The sequence below is a fragment of the Eschscholzia californica genome, unplaced genomic scaffold (assembly GCF_041429995.1).
Source record: "Eschscholzia californica isolate CP2 unplaced genomic scaffold, dmEscCali1.0.p SCAF_4, whole genome shotgun sequence".
Taxonomy (NCBI): Eukaryota; Viridiplantae; Streptophyta; class Magnoliopsida; order Ranunculales; family Papaveraceae; genus Eschscholzia; species Eschscholzia californica.
Genome location: NW_028238461.1, coordinates 10,174,498 through 10,201,292, shown reverse-complemented (window position 1 = coordinate 10,201,292; position 26,795 = coordinate 10,174,498). Strand labels below are relative to the sequence as shown.

Sequence of the window (26,795 nt, the reverse complement as noted above, 5' to 3'; positions counted from 1 at the left end):
AGTTGCCTTTGATCCGTTTTAAAAATTCACTATGTCTCATGTTCCGTCAATTCGTATTTAGTCCATCGGTACAATTGCCACATTCTAGTTTAATTGTTGTAGTTTGACTTTTCTAATACAGAAGTCTCTTCATTTGATTTTTACAGTCTTTCACTTTTTAAGTTACGAATAAATTATTTTTATAACAAAATTACAATGACCACATATACAACTGTTACACGTGAAGATTTGCAATTATTAGCTTCGATTCAAATATCACATTGCCATATGGAATATGGACCTTGTTTCAACAAAAAAAAAAAAAATGGAATATGGACCTTTGTCCCCCTCTAGAAATCCACATATGATTTTCCAACATGTATCCCTCTTCAACTTATTTTTATAGTTTTATTCATTCTGAGAAATGACAAGCTGTCGAGACAACAAAATTACAACAATATTACTTTATAATGAAATGATCATATATCCAACTGTTAAACATGAAGATCTCAGTTATTAGTGTCACATTATCATATCGACCTCTTTAAATCGTTTCTTATTAAACTCTTGGAAGTCAATTAGAATATGTGCTTTGTTTTCTACGGGATCCTCACTCCTCAGGGAAAAACATGTCCACAAAAGCTCCACGCCTAAAATAGAGTATTTTAGTTTTTTATTTTTATTCTTTTTTATATTTTCTATAGAGTATTTTAGTTTTTTTTTTTTTTGTTGAAGAATAGAGTATTTTAGTTGGGTGTAGTTATTAAGAAATTGAGTGCCATATCTACCAACCCATTTGACAAGACACTACTTTCTCCTATATATATATATATATATAGATAGTGCATAAAAAGCTTGGTATAAGCTCTAAACAAACATTAATGGAGTCCAATAGTCTGACTACCCACACTACCACCTTCAGCTTCATCTTCTTCTTCATTGTCATCTCATCATCTTTCATAGTCAATGGGACAAGTATACACGGTCGATTCACGAAAATTTACGCTTTCGGAGATTCTTACACTGATACAGGAAACACTAGACCAGAAACAAGTTCAGACACAAAAACACCAACAAATCGTTATTCCAATGGACGAATAGTAATCGATTTCGTAACGGAGTATCTTTCTTTACCTGATTTACCACCTTATCTTGACCACAAAGCTGATACTTCTCGTGGTTTAAACTGTGCAGTTGCTGGGTCAACAGCCGTTGACCATGATTTTTTGTGAACCATAATATTAGTTATAGAATTCCAACTGAATCAATTGAGGTTCAACTTGGTTGGTTCGAAAAGTTTTTGGGAAGTCAGGGGTGTCAAATTAGGGTTAATAGAATGTCCAAAAAATGCAGAGTTTTAATGGAGGATGCATTGTTTTGGGTTGGTGAGATTGGAGCTAATGATTATGCTTATATTCTTGGTTCTAATGTTTCTTCTAATACTTTTCAAGATCTTGCGGTTATTAAAGTTGCCGGAGTTTTACATGTAAGTTTTGCTAAAATCCTTCTAATTTTTTGTGCAAGTAACAATACGATTCAGACTCTAATCCAATCCTAAAGATACACACATGTTACTATCTGACCAAAGTAGGATCTACAGAAAATAGATCTACTAGATACTAACTTAGTACAGTCACATGTCTTTAGTAGGGCCCTGGCACGATCGATATCAAAATTCATGTTGGTTGGTTTTATGTGGGTTGGTCGTGTCTAAGAGGTCCACTTGACGCCGTTATATTCTATACTAAGATGTTGTATGTTGCGTTTTGCTTTCTGCATAAATCTGAAATAATTTATGTGTAATTTACTTGAATAGTTTGAGTATATGCACGTGTTTATTTCTCAAATAAACTTTTTTTTTTTTGTTGAACACTTTTCAAATAAACTTAGACCTTAAAACAAGTGTTCTTCTCAAATCTAAACTTATTTCCTAAGCCTAGCACATATGCATTGGATGCAAAAGACTTATTTCAAGATCTTAAAGAAAAAAACATGCAAGATCAACTAAAATTATGCATAAAATTATTTCAGATTTTAAATTCACATAAAAAAGACATCTAAGAGAAGTTATATCGGCACAACGAAAGTTATTGAGTCTGGCTAAAGGTCGACGGGTGGTGATCTTATAACAAAATGTGCATACGAAATGTTTGATCAACAAACATCTTATTAGATATGTCTGTGTGGAAGGATTGGCACAGTCTACAGGGCCAATCGGTTAAACAACGCCTTCATGTATGAGAGTTGTATGGTCAGATAGATGACCCCAGATAGATTGACCGTTTGTAAAAGTATCGTTGTGGGTCATAGTACATATACTTGATACCAATTTTTACATGTCTTGAACAGGAATTATTGGACATGGGAGCCAAACATGTTATAGTAAAAGGTCTACAAACAACAGGGTGCCTGCCCTTAGCAATGACTCTTGCTAAAAAAAGAACAGGGATAATATCGGGTGTGTTGGTAGTGCAAACAATGAAACAAAGTATCCTATACTGAGTATACCCACAATGCCAAACTCCAAACTAAGTTACTGGATTTGAGGAAACAGTACCCACAATCCTTGATTTCATATGCAGATTTGTGGAATGCGTATCGGACGGTCATGATAGACCCAATCAAGTATGGGTTCAAAGAGCCATTCAAGGCTTGTTGTGGGTCAGGTGATGAACCCTACAATTTCAACTTATTGGTTCCATGTGGTTCACCATTTGCTTCAAAACCTTGTAATAATCCTAGTCAGTATGTCAATTCGGATGGAGTCCACCTCACTGAAGCCATGTATAAAGTTGTTGCTGACATGTTCATCCACGGTGGATATTGTCATCCTTCTTTTGATGACATGCTTAGTAGCTAAACCCCAGACTTTTGACCTTAGTCAAGACTTAATTACCCACTAGTCTAAATAACTTTATTTGTATACCTTACTAGGCATGACCCGTGCCGAAAACAAATTCGTATGTGTCACAAAATCGTGAAAGTATTGAATAACTTACTACATTTTACGATGTCAGTTATTATTATTCTTACGTGTATGTGGCGACCATATTTATATAACTTTATATGACAAACCATTTGACTTACTTTTAAACTACTGCAATTTGAGAGTACAAAAATAGTATAAAATAATAGTATTATGAGATTGAGAAAACACCATCGCCCCATAGTTTCGATCCTTCAGTTGTGGCGGGAGGTAATCTATAAGAATTAATTTGCATGTGTAGAACATTGCGAAAACACCATATCATAATGAATAAAATAAGAGGTTGGAATAAAAAAAAATAGAAAAATCGGCCTCAAAGAACACTAATAATTGTAGAACAAATGTCACACTTACAAATTTTCTAAGCTGCGTGATGTGATATTCATAAGTTATTCGAGAACATTTATGAAATAATTTAAGAGGAATAAATATATCTCTAGAAGAAATGTAAGTTTATTCACAATAATTGCAGTTTGTTATACACAGAATTTTTTTTTAAACAATTTAAATGTTATAAAGTGGTGGATTTGTTATTATTGACCAACTCGTAAAACAATAGGTTTTCTGTTATTACGCACTTGATAACCTCTTTCAATAGAGAAACCAAATCAAATACCTCGATAAACATTAAAATAGAAGTCGATTTATCCCAAAACTAATAGTGGTTGAGTCCGTAATAATTAACAAACTTAATCAATTTGAAAGTAGAAACTACTGTATATATAGAAGTGTCAAAATATTCAAAGAATGAGAAACATTTTCGTCCCATTTATTAAATTAATGAAAGTAAAAAAAATTCAGAACAATACACTAATCACCATTACCCCATAAAAGCATCAGATTGAGTTTATTTCAATCACTCAAACGTAGAAGTTAGTCTGAATTGCTATGTTCATGAGCGGCTAAATCTTGGATCTTCTAAGAGATTTGAAATCCATGAACTTAGTATTCCGAGCTCAAAAACTCCCACTAAGAAGTTAACATCCTCCACGGTTTAGAATGTCCTCGGGATCATTTGTACCACAGATTTTGCCATTAAGGTTCCAACAATTGTGTTGTAAAATATAGGATTTATTATCGGCTTTCCATCACTACCTAAGCCTGTAATATATACTTCAAGATTATGTTATCCTACAACTCTGAGTCCACCAATGCCACAAGATATTCTGATAAATTGAATTAATTCATGAGATGACAGTCCCTCGTAATCAATAAAGATAAAACATATTAGAACATTAGCGACAAATTGGGATAAACATGTTCAAAAAAATGTTCCAGTCAAGCATGTCATTTCTTAGGAATAAGAAAGAGGATGATGATGTTGAACATAAAAGACTATTACCTTAGTCACATAAGCACTCTTGTTCTCAAATGCACCAAAAAGAGTAGGAGACATTAGTTCTTCTGGGGAGAGCCAACCCACAAGCTGAAAATAAAGACCTATGTCAGCATCACCAATTCTAGAATTATACAGTAAAGCGACACAAGGATTTTGGTTCTTATTATCTCTTATAAAAGAGTATGGCAGAACATTGTTTCGATGGAATATTGATTCTTATTGTCTCTTATAAGAGTGTTTCCATCTCCATTGATTAATAAATTAACAATAACCTGAAAATGTATATAAGAAAAACCTGGAGACTTGGCAGCGGGAGCAGCTCAATACCAATACCGGTTTTACTAACAAATGTACTTTGACGCGCCCTGAAAATATTTAATTAATAAACTTAAACATCTGAATGAATTATACCAAGACAATACGATCATTATACATTTCTCTACTCCACTGGAGATTTGGTGACAAAAAAAAAAACTCGCAAAAAGAAGAACACTGAACAATAAGAATACATACATGAAGATGTAATATTTTGCAGTTTTCCGAGCACAACATAAACAAAATCTTCCATGGAGTTTTAGTACAAGTATGATAACTTGATGATTTTTCTAGCAAACGAAAACATTGAAAATGAAGTAGAATATGTAAGGCCCCAGAGAATCATATAACCCATTTCCTGCAACAAGTTCAATTGATTGACTCAATCCAGTTTTTTAAAACAAAAATGTGTTCATTACAAACTAAAAGTCTAAAACCCCTTTTACCAACCACCAATTTCAATCACAAAATTAGTAATTTAAACCCTAAATCAATACCACTGCCCAAAAAAAGTTGATGCACAAATGAGTATGATTATAAAAGTTATAAAACAACAAATTAAGAATTTTAGAAACTTGATTTTATGATAATTTGATTACATTTTGAGAGAAATTAGAAGATGGTACCTTGTTTTCCAAATTGCTGCCGTCTTAAATAGGGAGAGAAAATAATAGAAATGAAAAGAAGAATATGGTTCATTAGGCAAAGAAGAACATGGAACATCATGACCAAATTTTCTCCCAATAGAGAGAGAAAGGACTGTTGATTTACTACTGCATCGACAAACTTCCTCTTGTATTTAGAAGAATTCCTTTTAATGGAGAAGATAAAAAAGCTAAAGTGCAATTCAGGACTTAAAATCGTCGGTGAGGAAAGGAAGGGGCGCAAAACCGCCCATAGAGGAAGACGAAGGGTTTTAAGGAATAAGGACCATAGATTTCATTGACGGTTCCTAATTAATTTAGGGTAGATTATACGGACAAGTTGTCATTTTCCAATCTAGTTGGCAATTTTCTTCCTTTTTTGTCCTAGTCAGTTTATCCTAGTCACAACTTTTGTGTTTTGTTATATAGATGGTTTAGATTATAATTTTCCATCTAAAGAGCCTGTTAGTCATTTTAGCACGAAACCTTCTCGTAATGTACGAGTGTCTTTTTCTGCTTTGTTTGAAATTATTTTTGTAGTCACTTGTTGACCATAAAAATCAGAACAAACTAGTCACGTTATGTTTTTTTATGTTTATTTGATTTACGGGTTGAATGGGACTTTGGAGTTATCTATATAACAAAACACAATGTTTTGTGCTTACTAGGACAAGTCAAAACACAAATCCGGTCGTCCGTTGTGTTTTTGATAAGATTTACACCCTTAAATCCGTTACCCACCCTAATTTAATCACCCCCAATCGAGGAAGGTAAATAAAACCTTCAATCTGGGATGGCGTTATCCCTGTAAAAGAACCTATTGAGTTGTTGGGACGTTAGAAAATTTATGGCTATATAAATTGTCAAGATTTGGTGGAAGAAATCGTGCCTTCTTGGGACGTTACAAACTACAAATCGATCATGAATCGTGCTTTAAAATCTCTCCTATTCTGATTCTCTCTCACTGAAATCGATAGCTGAATCGTGGCTTTATTTGGAAATAGATCATGGCCGTGTGAAGGTCTTACTACTATCTCTCTTTCCCTCTAGGTTTTACAATTGGAAATTATGTTATTCATAACTTATTACAATAGGAAATTTTGTTCTTCATAACTTATTACAAGGAAAAATCTAGGTGTTTTGTATTCTCTACAGTACTTTGATCTATTTTGGTTAAATTCCAGTTATGATTAAGTGTATTGAAGAAGCCTCATCGTAAATCAACCTAAATTACAAGGGAAAATTTAGGTTTTCTGTATTTTTCCACATGATTAAGTAGATTTTGAATTTCAGGAGTTTCAATTTCGTCCCCAAATCTTCCTAAATCAACCCCCTCTACTGGTGGAGTGAAGAAGCCTCATCGGTACCGCCGTGGAACTGTCACTCTTAAGTAATTCCTGTCTTGAAAAGTTGTTGCTTTTGATTATGATTCTTGTGTTAAGTGTGAGTACTGAGTTGCTTATCAGGAAGCTGCCATTCCAGAGACTAGGGCCCTTGACAGTCCCACGTGATATACCGATATGTTAATTAGTGTCCTTCACAGATTGTAGATTGTATTAGTTCCAAAAAAAAAGATACTGTAGATTGTATTCTTCTTGTAGACATGTTAATATTAATTCTCAAATATAGACTTTTACTTATTTGATTCACACAGATTTAGTTGTATTTTGATGTTGATTTACTCTCATACTATTGGTGTTAATAGCTTCTTCTTTTGCTTCCTTCAACTCACACTTAACACAAAGGTTTGCACTTTGTATCTTTTCCTTTTATTCTTCCACTATATTTAAACGATCTTAGTCTGTCATAAACTTTCGAGGTAGATAGTTTTGAGAGAGTGGTGAAAAATGAATTAGAGGGGAACTTTTCAGATCGATAGTTAGAAGATTAGGCAGGAACCCAAGAACATCATCTTTCATAGAAAAGACAGTGATGATGTATAAAACATTGATATATGGCTTACTTTTTGCGGTTAAAAAACACAAGTATATAGTTGGAAAAGTTGTTTTGCCAAAATTTTTACATCCATTTTGGTTAATTTGAAATACTCATGTTAGATGTAAATTATCACTGACCCAATGTTGTCGTTCTCTCGAATAATCTGAAATTGGATATAGTTTTTGTGAAGTTATTTATTGTTGGTGTAGCTGTGGCATATCGATTCCAACACCATGGAAGCTCAAAGTGATTCATTCCTTTCAGTCTTTAAACTCTCTGTAAGTAAATTAGCATCCACATACTTTTCTTGGAGTTCCATTGCCTTTAGATTTACAGGTGAAGAGACAAAAACTCATCCAATTAGATTAAAGGGTCTCTTCTCATATGTCTAGGTATGATATGAAATGTTGACCATAGTTAAATATTCTCTTCACATTCTATCAGAGTTCTTAAAATGGTTATCAAATCTCTGTGTGGAGCTACCTTTGAACATATTTTAGCCATGCTTATATTACATAACCTCCACCATTTTCATCTTTGACTTGTGATCCATTCTAATAATGGAACAATACCAATATTTTTATATCCTGCACTCATGTTCATACTACCCATTCCCTTGCGTGAACTCTACTTGGTCATCGTTTATAGAAATTATTTTTTGATCCTGTTCGAAAAATCTCCGAATTTATGTAACAACTGTTTTCTGCAAGTGACTTCGTTAGTTCATATTTAAACTCTGTTATGTTTCTTTAAGGAAGGTGTCTTTGATGATTTATTACATTGCAGCACTAGAAGAGATACTTTGTGTTCAAAATGTAGGCTTTGGATATCTACAATGAGATCACTATCTGAATCAAGATTTTTCCCTTCTTGGGTTATTGGCCGATGCAAAGGTATATATAATATATTAATTTGAGTCAGCGATAGGGTTAGAGTCACTATACACTCTCTCTCAATGCAAAAGTATGATTACTGCGTCCGAACATGTTCTTAAACAACTGACTCTGATACCACTAAGATTAACGCTCATTGAAAACGGGCTTGCAAGAAAATATTCATCAAAGACTTGTCTATTTTACAAATTTTAAGATCTAAAGTCCAAACAATGTGATATAATAAAAATTATGATTACTGCGTCTCAACATGTTTTTAAAATACTGGCTCTGATACAATTAGGATCAACTTTTATTGAAAACGGGATTGCTAGAAAATAGTCATGCAAGACTTATCTATTTTACAAAGTCTAATATCTAAAGTGCAAAAGATGTGAGATAATATAAGTTGGTATTGGTTTTCATTTAACTTAAATATAACATTCACTAACATTCATTTAACTTAAATATAACATTCGCTTACATTCATTTAACCAAATTTTTAATTAGAGTCAATAATACTTAATACATCTCAAAATAGCTTGAATATTTTAAATCTATATTACAGTTAGTTAGAAGTCAAAGTCTTTTTGGAACTCGCTGTAATGTCTTGTCCTGTGATTAACAAAGTAGAATCCCATATATTGTTTGTCTATTAAAAAATCCTGAAGTAAACAATACGAGGTTTCACACGCCCTGTAGATATCCATCACAAAATCTGGGTGAACCCGGCGCATTTCTCTGAAGACCGATTTGATGTGGGCAGGTGTATATATACCCTGCCATTAAATAAAAATAATCAGATAATATAAAACAAAAAAATAAAATACAAGGTGAAGAAAAACTACCTGTTCACGTTCAATCGATTTATAATAGTGTGTAAATGTGTTGCGATAAAATCGTATCAATAATCTGAAATTGATGTAGTAATCGCCCCAAGGTCCGCCCCCTCGAGAGTTCTCACAGGCGTTTCTTACAGTTACACTGAATTTCCGGGCCCATCCCCATGACATGTAATTATGGTCAACCATTTGAAAATTTTCATTAGCATCAATGGAGCAATACTTTTGACTCAGTTGATCAAGAGCGGGTTGAAAGTCAGGGTCTGACTTTAAAGCTTGACAACTGTTTATAAAGTCAGAATACCTCTCAATGAATCTCATAGTTAACCCTTGATCGTAGAAAAGTGGATGTCTCAAAAGCAGCGTCCAATCGTACTGGTCTGCTAGTTCCAACATGAGATCACTTCGAGCTCTAGGAAACACATTTTAAATCCGAAAGACAAAAAATTATAGAATTATTTTCCTAATAAATAACCCAAAAGTGGTCACAAAAATTGAGAACCACTTGGGAAATAACCCAAAACTATATACAACAAATACCTAAATCTTCCTAACAGGTCATTTGCTTCAGACGATAGATATGGTTGTTTGAAAACTTTTTCAATGAGATCGTGTAGACCCAACATATCTACAACAAATTAAGAAAAAAATGTAAATAATTTTTTTTTATTTTAAATAATAATAAATAAAAATTAAATAAGATTATTTACCTGGTTTTCTACCTCGACGTACCCCCATTAGTTTGGCGGTAAGCTTTTTCGATTCTTCAGAGCCATGTTCCGTTATAAATATGTTATCTGTATTAAGATCTCCATATTCGAGCTTACTAAATTTCAAATGATTTAAGCCTTCAAAAATATCGCTAAATATTCCTATCAAGGTTTTCGACGGATGAGCGCTGACCCTTTCAAACAATATATGCTCGTGACTCCCTCTCCTGCCGTCTAAAAATTCAGTTAAATTCTACGAATATTCCTCGTACACTTTGTAGGTAACCTTTCCGAACTTGTGTTCACCCTTGTACATCAAGAAGTTAGTGTGGCTTACTGGAGGCATACCTACAGATCAGAAAAATGAAGTATAGAAATGTTAAACTTTGGAAAGAAAAGTTGAAGGATGTTTTTCTGATTTGGAGATGGTGGTGGTGGCATACCTACAACTTTTCTTCAACTTTTCTTTCCAAAGTTTAACATTTCTATACTTCATTTTTCTGATCTGTAGGTATGCCTCCAGTATTGACTGTGTATGAGCCATTGGTACATGACAACTATGATCCTTGTTATACGAGGAGAGGGTCACTACGGCATGAAAACCACAAGGTAGAAAAAGTTGTTGCCATCCAGAACAATGAAAGGTGGGAGTTGGTAAGCCAAACTAACTTTTGATGTACAAGGGTGAACACAAGTTCGGAAAGGTTACCTACAAAGTGTACGAGGAATATTCGTGGAATTTAACTGAATTTTTAGACGGCAGGAGAGGGAGTCACGAGCATATATTGTTTGAAGGGGTCAGCGCTCATCCGTCGAAAACCTTGATAGGAATATTTAGCGATATTTTTGAAGGCTTAAATCATTTGAAATTTAGTAAGCTCGAATATGGAGATCTTAGTACAGATAACATATTTATAACGGAACATGGCTCTAAAGAATCGAAAAAGCTTACCGCCAAACTAATGGGGGTACGTCGAGGTAGAAAACCAGGTAAATAATCTTATTTAATTTTTATTTATTATTATTTAAAATAAAAAAAATTATTTACATTTTTTTCTTAATTTGTTGTAGATATGTTGGGTCTACACGATCTCATTGAAAAAGTTTTCAAACAACCATATCTATCGTCTGAAGCAAATGACCTGTTAGGAAGATTCAGGTATTGTTGTACTGTTAGGAAGATTCAGGTATTGTTGTAATTTAAATATAATAGCTATATATATATACATATATATACATATGTATATACATATATATATATATGTATATACAAATATATATATATATACAAATGACCTGTTAGGAAGATTCAGGTATTGTTGTATATACATATATATATATATATATATATACACACATATATATATACACACATATATATATATACACACATATATATATATAAACACACATATATATATATATACATATATATAGGGGTGTGCAAAAATAGACCGAACCAATCAAACCAAACCAATCCAAACCGGTCCAGTCGGTTTTCAAACCAAACCAAACAACTAGTGGTTTGGTACGGTTGTAGATTTCCAAAAACCAACTTGTTTGGTTCGGTAAGTGGATGCACTTTTTAGGAACCATTAAAACCAAACCGAACCAGTCAAGTTCAGTTAATATATATATAATTATATATTTACATAAATTTTGTCAAAATACATCTATCATATCTCTATAACTTCATACAAATACATATCTTTCATCAAGTTGCTATAAATAAGAATAACTACTACCCATACAAAACAACAACACTACTACAATATAATGTTACTAGTTAGTATTAGATTAAAACAATTCATGTATCATCAATGTTACTAGCTACTATATAATATTTCGGCGGGGGACCTGCACATGTCTTTCATGTTTCAAATGTTTTCTCGATGCATTATGTTAGTTTGATTGTTTCTCCCGGTTTTTCAGGAGTGTTGTCTTGATTTTATACATCAATGTATGAAGAAAGTAACTCGATTCGCCGTGGAGAACAAATTGCGTTTTATGGATGGTTTGGTATCCATTAGTATCCAAACCGCTTGTGATGGTTTGGTTAGTAACCGAACCAAACTCTGACCGGTTTGGTAACGGTTTGAAAAATCACTAACCAAACAATGAGTGGTTTGGTAACGGATGACACCAAAATACCGGATACCGAACCAACGAACACTCCTACATATATATATATATATACATATATACATATATATATACATATATATACCTCTCAATGAATCTCATATATACATATATATATATATATATATACCTCTCAATGAATATATATATATGTACATATAGTTTTGGGTTATTTCCCAAATGGTTCTCAATTTTTGTGACCAATTTTGGGTTATTTATTAGGAAAATAATTCTATAATTTTTTGTCTTTCTGATTTAAAATGTGTTTCCTAGAGCGCGAAGTGATCTCATGTTGGAACTAGCAGACCAGTACGATTGGACGCTGCTTTTGAGACATCCACTTTTCTACGATCAAGGGTTAACTATGAGATTCATTGAGAGGTATTCTGACTTTATAAACAGTCGTCAAGCTTTAAAGTCAGACCCTGACTTTCAACTCGCTCTTGATCAACTGAGTCAAAAGTATTGCTCCATTGATGCCAATAAAATTTTCAAATAGTTGACCATAATTACATGTCATGGGGATGGGCCCGGAAATTCAGTGTAACTGTAAGAAACGCCTGTGAGAACTCTCGAGGGGGCGGACCTTGGGGCGATTACTACATCAATTTCAGATTATTGATACGATTTTATCGCAACACATTTACACACTATTATAAATCGATTGAACGTGAACAGGTAGTTTTTCTTCACCTTGTATTTTATTTTTATTTTTTTGTTTTATATTATCTGATTATTTTTATTTAATGGCAGGGTATATATACACCTGCCCACATCAAATCGGTCTTCAGAGAAATGCGCCAGGTTCACCCAGATTTTGTGATGGATATCTACAGGGCGTGTGAAACCTCGTATTTTTTACTTCAGGATTTTTTAATAGACAAACAATATATGGGATTCTACTTTGTTAATCACAGGACAAGACATTACAGCGAGTTCCAAAAAGACTTTGACTTCTAACTAACTGTAATATAGATTTAAAATATTCAAGTTATTTTGAGATGTATTAAGTATTATTGACTCTAATTAAAAATTCTATTCGAAAATACTTATTAAATGGGTGCTTCTGTGTGAAACCTTGTTGGTTGTTGGTATATATATATATATACCTCATAGGTTGTTTCTCCAATGTCAACTTCTTTTCCGACACGATCGGCAATCGTCTCAAGTTCCCCAAAGATCGTATGATAGTGTACTCTTCGAACAGCTTTGTCTTCAAGTAACTTCTCATGAACATTTTCAATCTGCTTCATATTAGATCTAAAATATCATGACTCAAAACAAATACTCCATAATAGTAGTTATTACAGAGAGAGAAAGTTAACAAATACTCCATAATAGCATTCACTACAGAGAGACAGAGAGGGGGGAAGAGTGAGAGGGATAGAGAGAGTGAGACAGAAAGTCTACCTTGCTTAATTTTCTCATAATCCCGAACCATTGAGGAATACGTCTTTCAATAACACTGACCCGGAAGGCACCATATTGGGCATGACAAAAATTTTGCAACTCCTGAGAAAAGAAAGGTAAATTAGAGTGATGAAAAATATCTGAAAACTGATATAATAACAATAGAATTCCATATATTATTATTATTATTACCTCATAGAGCTTAAGTTCCTTTATTATATCTTCTTTCTTAACTCCCTCCATTAGCTTCAGCCTAGGTCTCTCTCTCTCACCGCATACTTACGTAAAAATCATCCAAACTTAAATTCCAACCTTCATTCACCTGATCTTCAAATGACAAGTCCTTCCACTAATTAATCAATTGCTAACATAAGTCTACAATCAAAAAATTGTGTAAATTTATAGTATCTCATGCATGAGATGTATTCTTAAATTTCATCATTATAACATACTATACCCCGAATGACCGATAAAAAAAATGTAAAACAGAACCGTTGCCGATGGTACTCGACGAGTGACCACGCGCTAGGATTTACTCATGGATATAACATGTACCCTAAATGATAGAAGGGGACTAAAAACATAAATTACAGCCAAAAACGAATCCAAAAGCTAGGGTTTACTAATCAGTATAACCTACTATACCCCAAATGATACAAGGGACTAAAAACATAAATTACAGCAACAATCTGATCCAAAAGCTAGGGTTTAACTCATGAAATTATTAATGTGTAACTCTACAATCATGACATATTCAGGACTAAAACATTGATTGAATTATGAATCTTAACCTACGTTACAAATATCTTCATCCAAACAAACCACCCGAGAATAAGATTTATAACATTATTCTAGAAGCAGGAATAGAATGAAATCTAAACATAGACGATAAACAAAGAAATCCTATCAATACTAATCAAATTGAAGCCCTAAATCACAGTCATCAAAAGATAGAATTGGGGAAAAAAGAGATAAAGAAGAAGAATAGATGACCCATATATACCTGGCAACCTTCAGTTGCTTCATTAAATCTCTCGACTCTCTTTCATAATCAATGTCTTCTTCTTCTAGTTCTCTCCACTCTCTTTCATAATCAATGTTTTCCTCTCCTTATCTCGACTCTTCATCATAATCAATGTTTTCCTCTCGTTTTTGCCTTTTAGGGTTAGGGGATTGGTTGAACAACGTCACAGCGTTTTCCACCTCCATGATTTTCTTTCTAGGGTTTGAGAAACTGGCTTCCCGTATGTGGTCAGATGATTATTTATAGAGTTAATTCCTATATGGCCCCCTACTTTGTGACCAGCTTCCTTTATGGCCCCCAAATTTTTGTAAATTCAAATATGGCCCCCTATTTTCATGGAAATGTCATAACTACCCTTCCGATTAATATATTTTCAAAATAAAATTAAAAACAAAAACCTAAATTCCACCTCACTTCCCTCTCCAACACTCATCTCTCTCCACGTCACCTATCTCTCTCTCTCCAAGTCAGCACTCTCATGAAGGTCGCCGGCCGGAAAAATTTTCCGGCCAGCGACCATCAAATTTAAAAAAAAAAAAAAAAAAAAATTCACTCACCTCTCTCTCTCCCTCTCTCCAAGTCAGCACTTCATGAAGGTCGCCGACCGGAAAATTTTCCGGCCGGCGACCTTCAAACTAAAAAAAAAAAAAAAAATTTTTTTTTTTTCACTCATCTCTCTCTCTCTCTAAAGATTCCGGCGAAGGGATAGATGACGTGGACAGAGATGAGTGGTGGAGAGATAGGTGACGTGGACAGAGATGAGTGGTGGAGAGGGAAGTGAGGTGGAATTTAAGTTTTTGTTTTTAATTTTATTTTGAAAATATATTAATGGGAAGGGTAGTTATGACATTTCCATGAAAATAGGGGGCCATATTTGAATTAACAAAAATTTAGGGGCCATAAAGGAAGCTGGTCACAAAGTAGGGGGCCATATAGGAATTAACTCTTATTTATAACCTACAAAAAGATGCCCCATCTTAATCCAATTGTCTAATCTGACCCGTTGAACAAGTCGGTTTATATAAGGGCTAATTTTAGATGGCCGCGGCTTTGGGGATTAAAGAAAAGTCTCAAGGAAATAAAGACTTTGGTCAACTAGACTTGACATAAGAGACATTTTTATTTTGGGTCCGAAAATATACTTCATTATTTTTCACCCCGTAATCTTCATCTCTTCATTTTTTTTTTCTCTCTCTTCCTCTATCTCTGGATTATTCTCTCTCTCTCTAGAATTGATCAGAACCTAATCCTTCAATTTCTGCCTTTCCACCACAACCCTCAACAATTTAACTTCTTCTGAATTATTTCTAATCCTTTTTTCTTTCTTTCCATCCATACCCTGTTAGAATAGGTTTCCCAAATTCTTCATCTGGACAATCAATAAATTTATCAAATCCACGATATCTGACAATTTCTTACTTGAATTTTTCAGCATTAATTCTTCAATAGACATCGAAATTTCATATCTTCTTAAGGCAATTTCTTTCCCAAATTTTTTACCGTCATCATTTTTCGTTTCTCTTATATTCAACCCATTGGAAAGGCTAGAATCAATGAATCCAGTGGTGGTTGGATCTTAATACTCGAAATTAATAGGGGTGGAGAATTTTCATATTTTGTGTGGGTTTCCATGTATTATCTAGATGAGGGATTATATGAATTCATTATTTACCATTAGGGTTTTGGATGAATCAATTTCTGTTACATAGTGGCGTTAAGCATGGAGGTTGTCTCTCTTGAATCCTCTTGATTGGGAAAACACTTAGATTATGATTCAGGGTTTGACTTTGATTAGGATTTGTAGTGAGAGAAATAAAGGTTCCACGGTTTAGAGCGAGAAAAATGAGAGGAGAGAGTTGTCTTGTAGCGATAAACAAAAGAAACCCAAAGAGAATGAACAACAATGAGATAGAGAAAGAACATCAATGAAAACGATAGAGAGAGAATTAGTAGCACAAAGAGAAAGATAAGAGAGGATGAGCAGAAGACATAGAGGAAGAGAGGTGGAGATGAAGATTAGGTAGCAAAAGTCAAAAAAATTAATTTTTAGACTCAAAATAAAAATGTCCCATAAGTCAGATCTAGCTGACGAAAATCTTTATTCCCCTGAGACTTTTCTTTATTCCCCAAAGCCGCCGTCTTTTAGATTGACTTCCTAAAGTCTAAAGATATCCAACTTCTAAAATAATCCCCTTAAGCTAATTTTACATTGTATTTCATTACATTTTTTTTTTTTTTTGTTAAAGAGTACATTATATTAATTAAACTAAAATACTATTACTGTTCAATTAAAAAGAAAGGAACATTCTTCCATATCTTGCACTTGTTCTTCTTACGTGCCCATTTAGCCAGCTTGTCTGCTTGAGAGTTTAATTTCCTCTTTGTATATCTGAAAATGGTGTTGTCGAAATTTTTTTCTATGTCTCGAATTTTGTTGATGTGCACTTTGGATTGGCACTGGATTTCATTACATTCAATATGGCTATCTGATGGCACGAGAATTCATTTATACGGTTATTTTAGTATATATATTATGGTGTAAAGTAGAAGAAGATATGATCCACATATATACCTAGAACCTTCGGTTTGAGCATTAAGCCTCTCATCGTTATCTTCTCGTTTTTTGCCTTTTAAGGTTCGGGGTTGGTTGAACAACACCACCCCGTTTTTCACCTCTATGTTTTTCTTTCTAAGATTTGAGAAACTGGCCCCTCGTATAGTCGTATGTGATGAGATTATTATTTAACAGTAATTTTCTTTTCAAATAAGTTTCAATAAATACCAATAACTTACGAGATCTTCAATCTCTAAAATAGTAACATATACTAGCAGACAAATAAAAAAGCAATCTTGTGAATGGTAACCAAATTGAAACCCTAAATCTTCATCGTTGGCACCGAATATGGAAGAGTTTCAGTAGAATTATACCCTAAATATGATTTAAAAGAAGAATAAAACAGTTTTTGGAAAAAAGAACCGAAGTAGAAGAGATGATCCACACACACACACACACACACACATATATATATATATATATATATATACCTTGAAAACTTCTGTTTTTCCATCAAATCTCTCGTCTCTTCTTCCATGTCTTCTTCCCATCTAGGGTTAGGGGGGTGACTGAAAACTAGCAGGTTTTTCTTTCTATTAGTGTTTTGGGGAAGGAGAAGGCGGGAAGAAGTCGTTATAATATGATTTATAACACCCCACCAACATATTAGGGTTGGGAATAAAGCCCATGGTCCCGAGCCACGACACTGGCACCTGTGACCCAATGCCACCGATGACGCGCCCCTACCTGTTGCTCGAATGAGTCCCGCTGCTTAACTACAGGTTGAGCTTGTTTGTCCCACCAAAATTAAGGCATGAGTAGGAGTGGAAATCAGACGAGTATAGACATTGACGGTATAAATAAGTTGGAATCACATAGGTTGGTTTATGATTATTGGGGTGAGTTGGCAGATCCATATGGTGGTAAGCTGACGAATTTTATTCTAATTCAGTCATATTAGAAACTGACTCACCTAATCAGACTCGTCTTGTTTTAATAAGGGGAACAATATTCATATGAAGTCATCGCACAACGGACTGTTAATTAAAATTTATTACGAGACATGCAGAAAAATATATTTGAAATTTGGATCTAACCATAGTTTTGGAGTTACAAAAGGTTGAAGAAAATATGAAAGATGATGTTGGGAGGAATACCAGGTTTATTCTCTCATGAAGATAGTATTTGTTTTCCTGTATCTCTTCTAGGGTTACGACATAAAGAACATACCGATCTGGCCTGTTGAATAACAGACCAGATCGGATCTGTTGAAGAACAGACCGGAACTCCGGCGAAGGGAAACCCCTTCGCCGGGGTTTCTAGAGAGAGAGAGTGGGAGTGAAATTTTTTTTTTTTTTTAATGGTCGCCGGCCGGAAAATTTTCCGCCCGGCGACTTAATCGGAGAAGATAGAGGTGAGGTGGAGAGAGAGTGAGGTGAGGTGGAGAGAGAGAGAGAGCTGAGGTGGAGAAGTATTTTGCTTTCCTCCTAAATAAAATTGTCAAACAAAATTGACCAATTTTTGACTAAGTCTTCACACCCCGGAAACTATTTAGCTTTCCATGAAGCGCTGTCCTATATATATTATGGTGTAAAGTAGAAGAAGATATGATCCATATATATTCGATGGATATCCGAATATTCGACATCCGATCCGCATCCGTATTCGAATCTTGAAAAAAATATAATTTCGGATTCGGATATTCCTTATCAGATATCTGCTTATCAGATATCGGATACGGATACACTCATATTCGATCCGATAAATATCCGTATCCGATAAAATATATAAAAATTTATAAAAATTTAAATTTATTCACAATAATATATAAAATGTATGACTGAGATTTATTATTTAGATCTAATGGCTAAAAATTTAAAGAAAAAAATTTGAAATTTCGTTATAGTTTCGGATATTATCCCATATTCGTTAATATTATCAGATTCGGATATTGATTTCTAATATCCGTCGGATAATTTTCGAATTTGGATAGCTTATCGGATTCGGATTCGGATACGGATATGCCCATATCCGTATAATAAGTGATATTTCTAAATTATACCCCTCAAGTGTTTCGCCGCCGGACTCCTCACATCATGAAAGTGTCCCAATAGAAGAGGAATACATGAAAATTGAAAACCATAACACTTGAGTCCCGAGTTTTTCGTATCTAAATGCCCATAAAAACATATCGGATATAATATCTAAAATGATTGCTTAAAGGATATCATTTTCGCGTATTGCTTATAGAATATCATTTTCGCAGATTGCTTATAGAATATCATTTTCGCATATTACTTATAGGATATATATCTCGTACTACTAGGGAGGGTGCCTGGAGCCTGGGCCTGTAGGTGTGTGCTCAAACTCAGTAAAATGGAACCCTTCTGAGTAGGCTCGTGGAGCCTAGTCGGAAACAAAACCCCGTATCCATTGACTTCGGTTAGGGTGTTAAAAGCTGAGACAAAATCCAGGCTTAGCAGCACTAGAAGTGAGCTCCATAATGATCATATAACATGATATAAATTTTCAATCTTGTTTGGAAGAAATCATTGAGACCCTATCACAAGCTGACAAATTTAAGAGAAAAAAGAAAAATTCAATTCACCAAGATACAAAACAAAAACAAAAAAGGCTAAATTCTCAAAGATGAAATTCAAAGTCTAGGGTTTTGCCTTAGCTGATTGATCAGTCGTACTGAACAACAAATGCTTCAAACATATAAATACATAAATATCAAAAAACTCATAAACCCTAGAAATTGGGCGGGAAAACAATTGAATTCAAATGTCAGCACATAAGAAATAGAGCCAACCTTAAATCATCCTTAGGGTTTCGCGATTGGAAGAGGGGAAACGGAATAGAGGCGACGGAAGCCATGTGAGTGGTTAATTGAGTGTTAGGGAGAGAAAAAGGAGCTAGATTGGGGAAGTCAGATTTGAAATCTGACTCCAGGTCTTAAATCAATTTTCATAATGTTATGTTATTTTTGGCTCGTCTTACTGGTTGGTTTTGATTTTTGAGTACAACTGGGTCAGGCGTTTTGTACGGAGTCGATCTTCAGACAATTAGGTGGTGCTTGTATTTTTTTTTTTTCATTCTTGAAATTTGACTCGGCTGAATTTGAATTTGAATCGTTGAATCTAATATATCCAAAATCAATTCGAATTAGCAATTCAAACAATTGACTCAATTTGCTACTTAGGTCAATCAGGCAAACGCCCAGATTTCATATCTAACTTAGAAAATGACCAAAAAAAAGAAAACGCATTACCTAATTCGTTCACTAATGAAAAGAAACTTGCTTATTCTTTACTATATAATATGCATAAAAAATAGTTTACAAAGATCGAATTCCTAAAAACATATGATTTACTATACCTTCAAAGATATAAAAGTAACTAAAGAATGAAAATTGAATACAAATATAAAGGAATACAAATCTTTATGTGGAAATTTAGCTATCCAAAGTGTTGAGAGAGTTGTTTCATTTTTCCTTCTTGTTTTTCGCTATATGAGGAAAAGCGCTTAAAATATTATGAGCCAACAAATCTTGCCTCGTCAAGATTCCAACAACGGGTGACACCTACAAAACCAATATCACAAAATTCATCAGTAAATGTCTAAATATTTCGAGCAATATTCGCCTTAAATTTGGGCATAAAGTGGCTTACGAGTTAGTACTAGGTTCTTACTATGTGATTTTGGGTGAATATATGGTATTATAAAGTGAATGAAAAATGTGTTAGAAAACTCACCCCATTTGCTTGATACTTAGGCACAATGAGCATATGACGAAGCCCAACTTGGCGAAAGAGCACGAGTGCCTTAGCTACCGACATGCTTTCAACAACGGTGTAAGGAGTCGTATTGGTAAGAGGATGCAAATCTACATATAAATCCATCTCATCTTTTGTTACAATTACTTCTTCGATCTTTCCTCCTCGTTCAGCTAGATCAACAGATGTAAATACTTGTCTTACTTCCCATTCTTCTGTTCTTTTTCTTTCTCTCAAGAACCACTTCTTTTTTAGTACTGCAAGAAGGTGAGCTCTAAGAACAATTCCATGAAGTTCTGATGCACCATCTGGCAATCCAATTGGCGGGACAACGCCTTCATCGACAACAGGGAAACCATTGTGTGTTGTGTTTCTTAAGACTTCAACGATTTTTGATACCTTTTCGACCCCACAGAGAGTAATTATGGGGGGTTTAGCATCAGCAAGCTCCGCGACAGTTAAGTTCCTCATCCATGGCTCTGGGTTGGCATCTAAAAAGGGTAGGCCTTTTAGATGCAAAATGATCTCGTATATGCTTGGATTAAACCCGTCTCCTACCGTTTTTGCTATGAGCAAGACAAGCATTGTTATGGGGAGGAGAAGAAGATTATTGGTGAGCTCAAGGAAGATTACGCACAGAGAGACAGTCATTCTCATGGATCCAGCCATGAGAGAGGCAGCTCCAAGTACGGCGTAGAGGCCCTGATCCATGTGTGTATAGGAGCCCATGGCAAGCCCGAGTAAACGTCCATAAGCTGAGCCCATGAGAATAATGGGTAGGAAAAGCCCGGAGGGAACTGCAATTCCGAAAGTAATGAGGCCTAATACACAATAGACAGCAAAGTAAATTGCGAGAGAAAATGGGTGAAACTCCGTTGGGGTGGAAGTAGAGAAGATGTTTCGAACTGCATCATCGTTTGTGGTATGAAGAAGACTAGCTAAATCGTTATAATAACCAGCGGGGCAGTTGAATTGCTTGAAATTTCCAGTCCTACCAGTAGTAGGGCAGGTGCCCTCTGGAAGGGATGGATCACAAGGAGCACAACCAGCAAAGAAAGGAAGGCAGTAAAGACACACAGAGGTGAAAACAGAAACAACAAGACTAAGTAGAAGCTTGTGTAATCTCCCTTTCCTGCAAGAAAACAGCACCACCCGTATCAGAATTCCGATATCTCGGGATGAAAAAATTCGAAGAATTGCAAAGTTTTCGGGTATTTGCTTACTCGTTGATGAGATTGTAAACCCTGAGAACCTTGTGAAGAAGATAATTGTAAAGACTTCCTAAAACTCCACCAATCACTCCAATTATAACTACTGGTATGAGATCCATAGTATGGTATCTAACAGTAACATCACTCACGTCGAACATAATAAGCCCGCCTTGTCCAAATAGCCCGCAATTCCCCGATTTGCAGAACTCCATGAAAGCTCTAAGAACAACCACCACAACAGCGGTGCTAAAGAAAGTTCTCCATAAAAGAGCACTCCTCCACCATGTAGCTACCTCTTCAAGAGCAAACAATACACCACCGACCGGTGACCGAAAAGCGGCACAGACACCAGAGGCGGCTCCACAAGTAATGAGATCTCGACGATCTCTATCGTTGTTGAAGTAACGCATCCATCTCCATTTGATTCGATAATTGTCTGGTCCACCTTGGCCTAGTAAAGAAGCAAGACAAGATCCAATATGAACTAATGGGCCTTCTTTTCCTAAATCTAAACCAGCTGAGACAGCTCCTATACTACCAATTATCTGCAAAAACAAAAATGCAAATTTCGAATATCTAAGATCATTCTACCACTCTTCATGAATATCTAATCATACCCATTTGTTAAATCTAGTTATACTAAAGATTCAAGGTGCTAAAATACCTTGACAATCAACGTCGAAGCACCGAACATATTTGGTGTATCAATCCCATTAAGATAAGCTTTGATTTCGGGTATACCCGGGCCAGCTGCAGTTGGAGCAAAGCACACAACAAGAATAGAAGCAACTGTAGTAAGAGCTAGGTTAGCTCCTGTAAAATATAAGAACCCCATTAAGTACCTTTCTTGCTTGACAAAGTTGGCTATAGCTAGTAATTTGAATCCGGCGATATTTTCGATAGCAAGATTGATAAGAGTAGCTATAACACCAGTTAGAAGTCCAACAAGGAAAGCTAATAACCATTTCATTAATATATATTGAAGAACTTGAACTTTTGATCTACTTCTCCAATCATGTTTAAATAGATCATTCTCATTAATCCTGAATTCAAAAAGGAAAATTCAAAACAACCCAAGTTTAGTAATGAGAAATAGATTAGTAAAATGATGAAGATTTGAATCAAGAAATGAGATAAGATGATGAATTTATACTCATAATCTAAGCTTTCTATATGAGAAACTTTAGTTCCAATGATAGCTAAATGGCTTGAAGAAAGTGTTCTGTTTCTCTTGAGAAGTGGTTGTTGTAAAGAATTGTTCTCTGGGTCTCTTTCTTCTTCTCCTTCAAAGTAATGGTAATTATTTGTTTGTTCATCATATTGATTTGAATTTTCCTCCATTGAAGATGCACAATTGAGAGAGAGAGAGAGAGAGAGAGAAAGAGAATTGCTTTGTTGTTTGTTGCAGGATAAGCAGAGGAAACTGCTAGACCTTGTATCTAGATATTGAAGACTAAATTTCTAGTAGAAGAAAACATTATTGATACCCATTTATAATTTAAATCTCTTAAGATAAGAAAAATAAAGGCTAGTGGAAAATTGATTATTTTATATATTTTTGGCATCTTAATTTAGAGCATTTGATTATTATATAGATTTCCCATTATGTTGGATAAAGTTCTTCATTCTTTTTTAGCTTTGGGTATAAATGAATGTGAAAGTAACTAAGTAGTATAATCCAAACTTTTGGTGGCCAAAAGAAAACACAAATTCATGGTATAAAAGTTTTTTTTATTTATATAATCAATAGATAAAACTGCATAAAAATTTCGTTATGTAGAACTTTGTCTCTTACCTCAAGGTCTCAGGCGTTCTAGGTTCAAATTCCTTCAAGATGTATTCCCACCTCTATACAAAGAAAACAAAAATTACATCAGTTCGAATTTACAATACATCTATATGTGAGTATTAATATTTTCGGAATGAAAAATGCAATTTACAATACATCCATATGTGAGTATTAATATTTTCAGAATGAGAAATGTACAATAACAAAGAGAAAAAAAATAGATAAAAATGCACCTAAAATTATCAATAGAGGGGCCAACTATAGCGCCCAAATTTGTACAGGAGTGTGGTGTGTCGTTCGTCTTTATCACCTTTCTTTTGTTTTAGTTTTTGTTGTCGATTTTGTGCAAATTTGACCATTGAGAAAGTGCCAAACTAACCTAATGAATATATTTGCAACAAAAAAGAACCCAATGAATATAAAACAATTAAAACACCTGTATCATAAAAATCATGATCTCTGAAAATCTTGAATTTATTTGTTGGAAAATGATGTTTATGTCAACTCTACTAAACAAATCCTTTTGTTCATCCACATGTGAATATTGTATGGTTTAATCATGGTCGGCTACTTGAATTAATTGAATATTTTAAGGATAATATTGTTCTTGAATGATAGTAAGGATTTCTTTTTGAAGTTGAATGATATTAAGGATGGCATTGATAAATTGATTTAGTGTGAAAATTAGTTTGACTGAGAAGAAAAGAAAGTACTACGTGTCCTAGTTACCTTTAGGTGCACTGATTGGACACTCCTTCTTAAGTCTATGAAGTCGTAGAATCGAGTCTCGGTGAAAGAGTTACATGAACTGTGATGTATGATTTGTTGTTCTTATCATAGATTCGCACTTTACGAGAATCTAACGTGGGACGAAGGGAGTGTTCAACTAGTTTCATAAAACTAAATCAGAATACGAATTAAACTCACATAACTGTATACCATTTTGCGAACATTCTTACTGAAATTTTTTCTTTTTATAGATGTTCTCCGTGTCTAACTACAATATTTTAGACTTAAACCTCACATAAATATTGACCTTCTTCTCAAAAGAGGATGAATGGGGTTCTTAAAATAATCACCTCATGTTATCCAATCAAACTTTAATTTTAATAAATTAATAATAGTATATAGTTTATGTGGCAATTCGTTTGAAAAATAAGAAAAGAAAAGGAGACCATGATGTATCATGTGACCATTATCCGAGAAGTTCGGTGAGACAGGTAAGAAAGTTTATAAATACATGTGTGGAGGAGGAGAAATCAACAATTAGATCAGACAAGTGTACGGTGCACAAAGTCCGACCTTTGGGGAACTGAAGGGCCGTTTTTTTTCCGGTCCAGATGTAAATAAAACGGAATAGAAGATCAATGTGTTAGAATAATATATGTAATAGTTAGGGGTTGTTTGGTAATTTGCCCTTTAAGGACCTTTTAGTCTTTTATCATTAGTATATATTTGTTAAGTTGTAACCCTAGTTTAATAATGAATGAGATTCATAGCCTCCACAATGTTTCTTCTCTTCCTTCTTCTCTATGATTATTGTTATTGATTTTCACATGGTATCAGAGCATGGTTCTTGAAGTTTTTATATGGTTTGAGAAAGAGAGAAGATGAAGGTGGTTTTAGGTTTTTGTTTTGATATTGGGGATTTTATTAGTAGGATAGGTAGTTTAGCAAAAGATTCAGATGGTTTATTAGATATGGGTGGTTTATTGGATTTGAGTGGTTTGTGTATTGTAAAAGAAGGTGGTAGAAAAGGGTGGTTTTAGGAAACGGGTTTTGGAAGATGGGTTTTAGTTGTTGATTTGATGGGTGGATTGGTAGATTGGATTTGAAAAAAAAAAAAATTTTGGTTAGGTTGTTTTTGTTGGGTGTTTTTTCTGTTGGGTGGTTTTGTTGGATTAAAGGAAGATGCGGTTTTGTTGGATTAAGAGGTGGTTTTGCGGGTTGAAGGTGGTTTCTAGAAAAATCAGCAGGAGAGAGGTTGTGATAGCTAGGGTGCGTTTGGTTTTGGTAGTTTTGAAGGTGGTTTGAGCGGTTTTGGCTGGAATGTGTTTGGCTGTTTTGTGGAGGTGTTTTTTGGTGGATTGAAAAGGTGGTTTTGTTGTTTGATGGGTAGTTTTGGTGAAAATGAAGAGGCAGTATTTGAAACAGTAATTGAACAAGTGTGGTATTTGAACAAGGGCTTGTTTGGTTGGAGTGTTAGTTGGAAAATCATTTTTCTTCAATGGACCGTTTGGTTTCCGCAGAACAGTTATTTTCTCGTTACAGATCTGGTATTGTTACTTCGCACTTCTTCTTATTTCTTTAGCTATAGTTTCTTTGTGGTGTTGTTTTGATCTTTGGGGGTAAAAAAAAAGTGCTTTAATATGGTAATTAGTTTGGAATGGTATTGAATGACAATTTTGATTTGATTGGTAGTTTTGAATGACATTGACGGTATTGAATGGTAGTTTTGGTTGGGATTTGATTTGAGTGGTTTTTCGATAAGGTGGTTATGGAATTTGGAGGAGGTGGTGGTATTGAAATATTTGAAAGTGGTTTTGATTTGCATTTGAATTGTTGGCAGTATTGCATTTGGATTCTGGGTAGTAAGGCATTTGAATTTTGAGCAGTACTGCATTTGAATGTTGGCAGTATTGCATTTGGATTGTGGGCAGTATTGCATTTGAATGTTGGCAATATTGCATTTGCATTTTCTTCCTCCTCATTTGGGCAATATTGCATTTGCATCTTCTTCCTCCTCTTTTGGGCAATATTGCTTTTGCATCTTCTTCCTCCTCCTTTGGGCAATATTGCTTTTGCATCTTCTTCCTCCTCTTTGGGCAATATTGCATTTGAATCTTCTTCCTCCTCGTTTGGGCAATATTGCATTTGCATCTTCTTCTCCTCTTTGAGAAATATTGCATTTGGATCTTCTTCCTCCTCTTTTGGGCAATATTGCATTTGCATCTTCTTCCTCCTCTTCTCCTTTTGCAGTTTAGCAGTATTGGATTTTGGTTTGCAATATTGGATATTGGATTTTGGTTGGCAACATCGGATTTTGGATTTTGGTTGGCAGTATCGGATATTGGATTTTGGTGGGCAATATTGGATTTTCGATTTTGGTTGCGAGTATTGGATTTTCGTTTAGCGGTTTTGTAGTAATTTGCAGTATTCGGTTTAGCAGTGACTTGTTCACCAAGTCACACTCGGTTCCACGCTTTCGTTGCTTAGTTAGCAAACTCTCGATACTTTTCAAAATCGCATCGTGAGTTTGAG

At 34.6% G+C, this 26,795-nt stretch overlaps 3 protein-coding genes, 2 long non-coding RNA genes and 1 pseudogene across 8 annotated transcripts; 2 read left to right on the top strand and 4 right to left on the bottom strand.

Moving 5' to 3' along the window:
- The first annotated feature begins 860 nt into the window (after window positions 1-860).
- LOC147542512 (GDSL esterase/lipase At3g48460 pseudogene) lies at window positions 861-2,839 on the top strand (annotated as a pseudogene).
- An 874-nt stretch (window positions 2,840-3,713) lies between these two features.
- LOC147542511 (uncharacterized) lies at window positions 3,714-5,465 on the bottom strand. 3 transcript variants are annotated; one of them, XR_015223889.1, is made up of 5 exons: window positions 5,246-5,465; window positions 4,818-4,977; window positions 4,600-4,669; window positions 4,308-4,391; window positions 3,714-4,166 (listed from the first exon to the last, which is right to left on the bottom strand). It is a non-coding gene; the product is annotated as an uncharacterized LOC147542511 (long non-coding RNA). The 3 variants fall into 3 exon arrangements; XR_015223891.1 differs by having other exon boundaries at window positions 3,714-4,131; XR_015223890.1 differs by lacking the exon at window positions 4,818-4,977.
- A 3,008-nt stretch (window positions 5,466-8,473) lies between these two features.
- Window positions 8,474-9,545, bottom strand: LOC147542510 (uncharacterized). Its single transcript, XR_015239892.1, has 3 exons — window positions 9,456-9,545; window positions 8,922-9,327; window positions 8,474-8,852 (listed from the first exon to the last, which is right to left on the bottom strand). It is a non-coding gene; the product is annotated as an uncharacterized LOC147542510 (long non-coding RNA).
- A 534-nt stretch (window positions 9,546-10,079) lies between these two features.
- LOC147542509 (uncharacterized) lies at window positions 10,080-12,605 on the top strand. Its single transcript, XM_086674109.1, has 4 exons — window positions 10,080-10,615; window positions 10,697-10,784; window positions 12,041-12,445; window positions 12,521-12,605. Exons 1-3 carry the CDS (start codon window positions 10,300-10,302, stop codon window positions 12,264-12,266), a joined length of 630 nt encoding a protein of 209 aa, XP_086530235.1. The 5' UTR covers window positions 10,080-10,299; the 3' UTR covers window positions 12,267-12,445; window positions 12,521-12,605.
- Window positions 12,606-12,607: 2 nt separating this feature from the next.
- On the bottom strand, window positions 12,608-15,249 carry LOC147542508 (uncharacterized). 2 transcript variants are annotated; one of them, XM_086674110.1, is made up of 5 exons: window positions 15,163-15,249; window positions 14,171-14,456; window positions 13,370-13,541; window positions 13,178-13,279; window positions 12,608-13,011 (listed from the first exon to the last, which is right to left on the bottom strand). In XM_086674110.1, the coding sequence occupies exons 3-5, from the start codon at window positions 13,418-13,420 to the stop codon at window positions 12,820-12,822; spliced, it is 345 nt and encodes a 114-aa protein (XP_086530236.1). In that variant the 5' UTR covers window positions 13,421-13,541; window positions 14,171-14,456; window positions 15,163-15,249; the 3' UTR covers window positions 12,608-12,819. The 2 variants fall into 2 exon arrangements, with proteins under 2 accessions (XP_086530236.1, XP_086530237.1); XM_086674111.1 differs by lacking the exon at window positions 15,163-15,249 and having other exon boundaries at window positions 14,181-14,427.
- A 4,796-nt stretch (window positions 15,250-20,045) lies between these two features.
- LOC147542507 (chloride channel protein CLC-a-like) lies at window positions 20,046-23,465 on the bottom strand. The gene is made up of 5 exons (XM_086674108.1): window positions 22,899-23,465; window positions 22,410-22,788; window positions 21,758-22,290; window positions 20,514-21,666; window positions 20,046-20,341 (listed from the first exon to the last, which is right to left on the bottom strand). Exons 1-5 carry the CDS (start codon window positions 23,084-23,086, stop codon window positions 20,243-20,245), a joined length of 2,352 nt encoding a protein of 783 aa, XP_086530234.1. The 5' UTR covers window positions 23,087-23,465; the 3' UTR covers window positions 20,046-20,242.
- Between the last annotated feature and the right edge of the window lie 3,330 nt (window positions 23,466-26,795).

What these genes read in the sequence shown, in the direction of transcription:
- LOC147542507 (XM_086674108.1), bottom strand. Translation starts at nt 23,086, where the DNA reads ATGGAGGAAAATTCAAATCAATATGATGAACAAACAAATAATTACCAT. An exon ending in GTTTACAATCTCATCAACGA is followed by an intron (nt 21,667 to 21,757) that starts GTAAGCAAATAC and finishes GTTTTCTTGCAG; the next exon opens with GAAAGGGAGATTACACAAGC. An exon ending in CTAAGTATCAAGCAAATGGG is followed by an intron (nt 20,342 to 20,513) that starts GTGAGTTTTCTA and finishes TTGGTTTTGTAG; the next exon opens with GTGTCACCCGTTGTTGGAAT.
- LOC147542508 (XM_086674110.1), bottom strand. Translation starts at nt 13,420, where the DNA reads ATGGAGGGAGTTAAGAAAGAAGATATAATAAAGGAACTTAAGCTCTAT. An exon ending in AGGAACTTAAGCTCTATGAG is followed by an intron (nt 13,280 to 13,369) that starts GTAATAATAATA and finishes TTCTTTTCTCAG; the next exon opens with GAGTTGCAAAATTTTTGTCA. An exon ending in TTATGAGAAAATTAAGCAAG is followed by an intron (nt 13,012 to 13,177) that starts GTAGACTTTCTG and finishes AATATGAAGCAG; the next exon opens with ATTGAAAATGTTCATGAGAA.
- LOC147542509 (XM_086674109.1), top strand. Translation starts at nt 10,300, where the DNA reads ATGTACAAGGGTGAACACAAGTTCGGAAAGGTTACCTACAAAGTGTAC. An exon ending in ACGTCGAGGTAGAAAACCAG is followed by an intron (nt 10,616 to 10,696) that starts GTAAATAATCTT and finishes AATTTGTTGTAG; the next exon opens with ATATGTTGGGTCTACACGAT. An exon ending in GACCTGTTAGGAAGATTCAG is followed by an intron (nt 10,785 to 12,040) that starts GTATTGTTGTAC and finishes TGTGTTTCCTAG; the next exon opens with AGCGCGAAGTGATCTCATGT.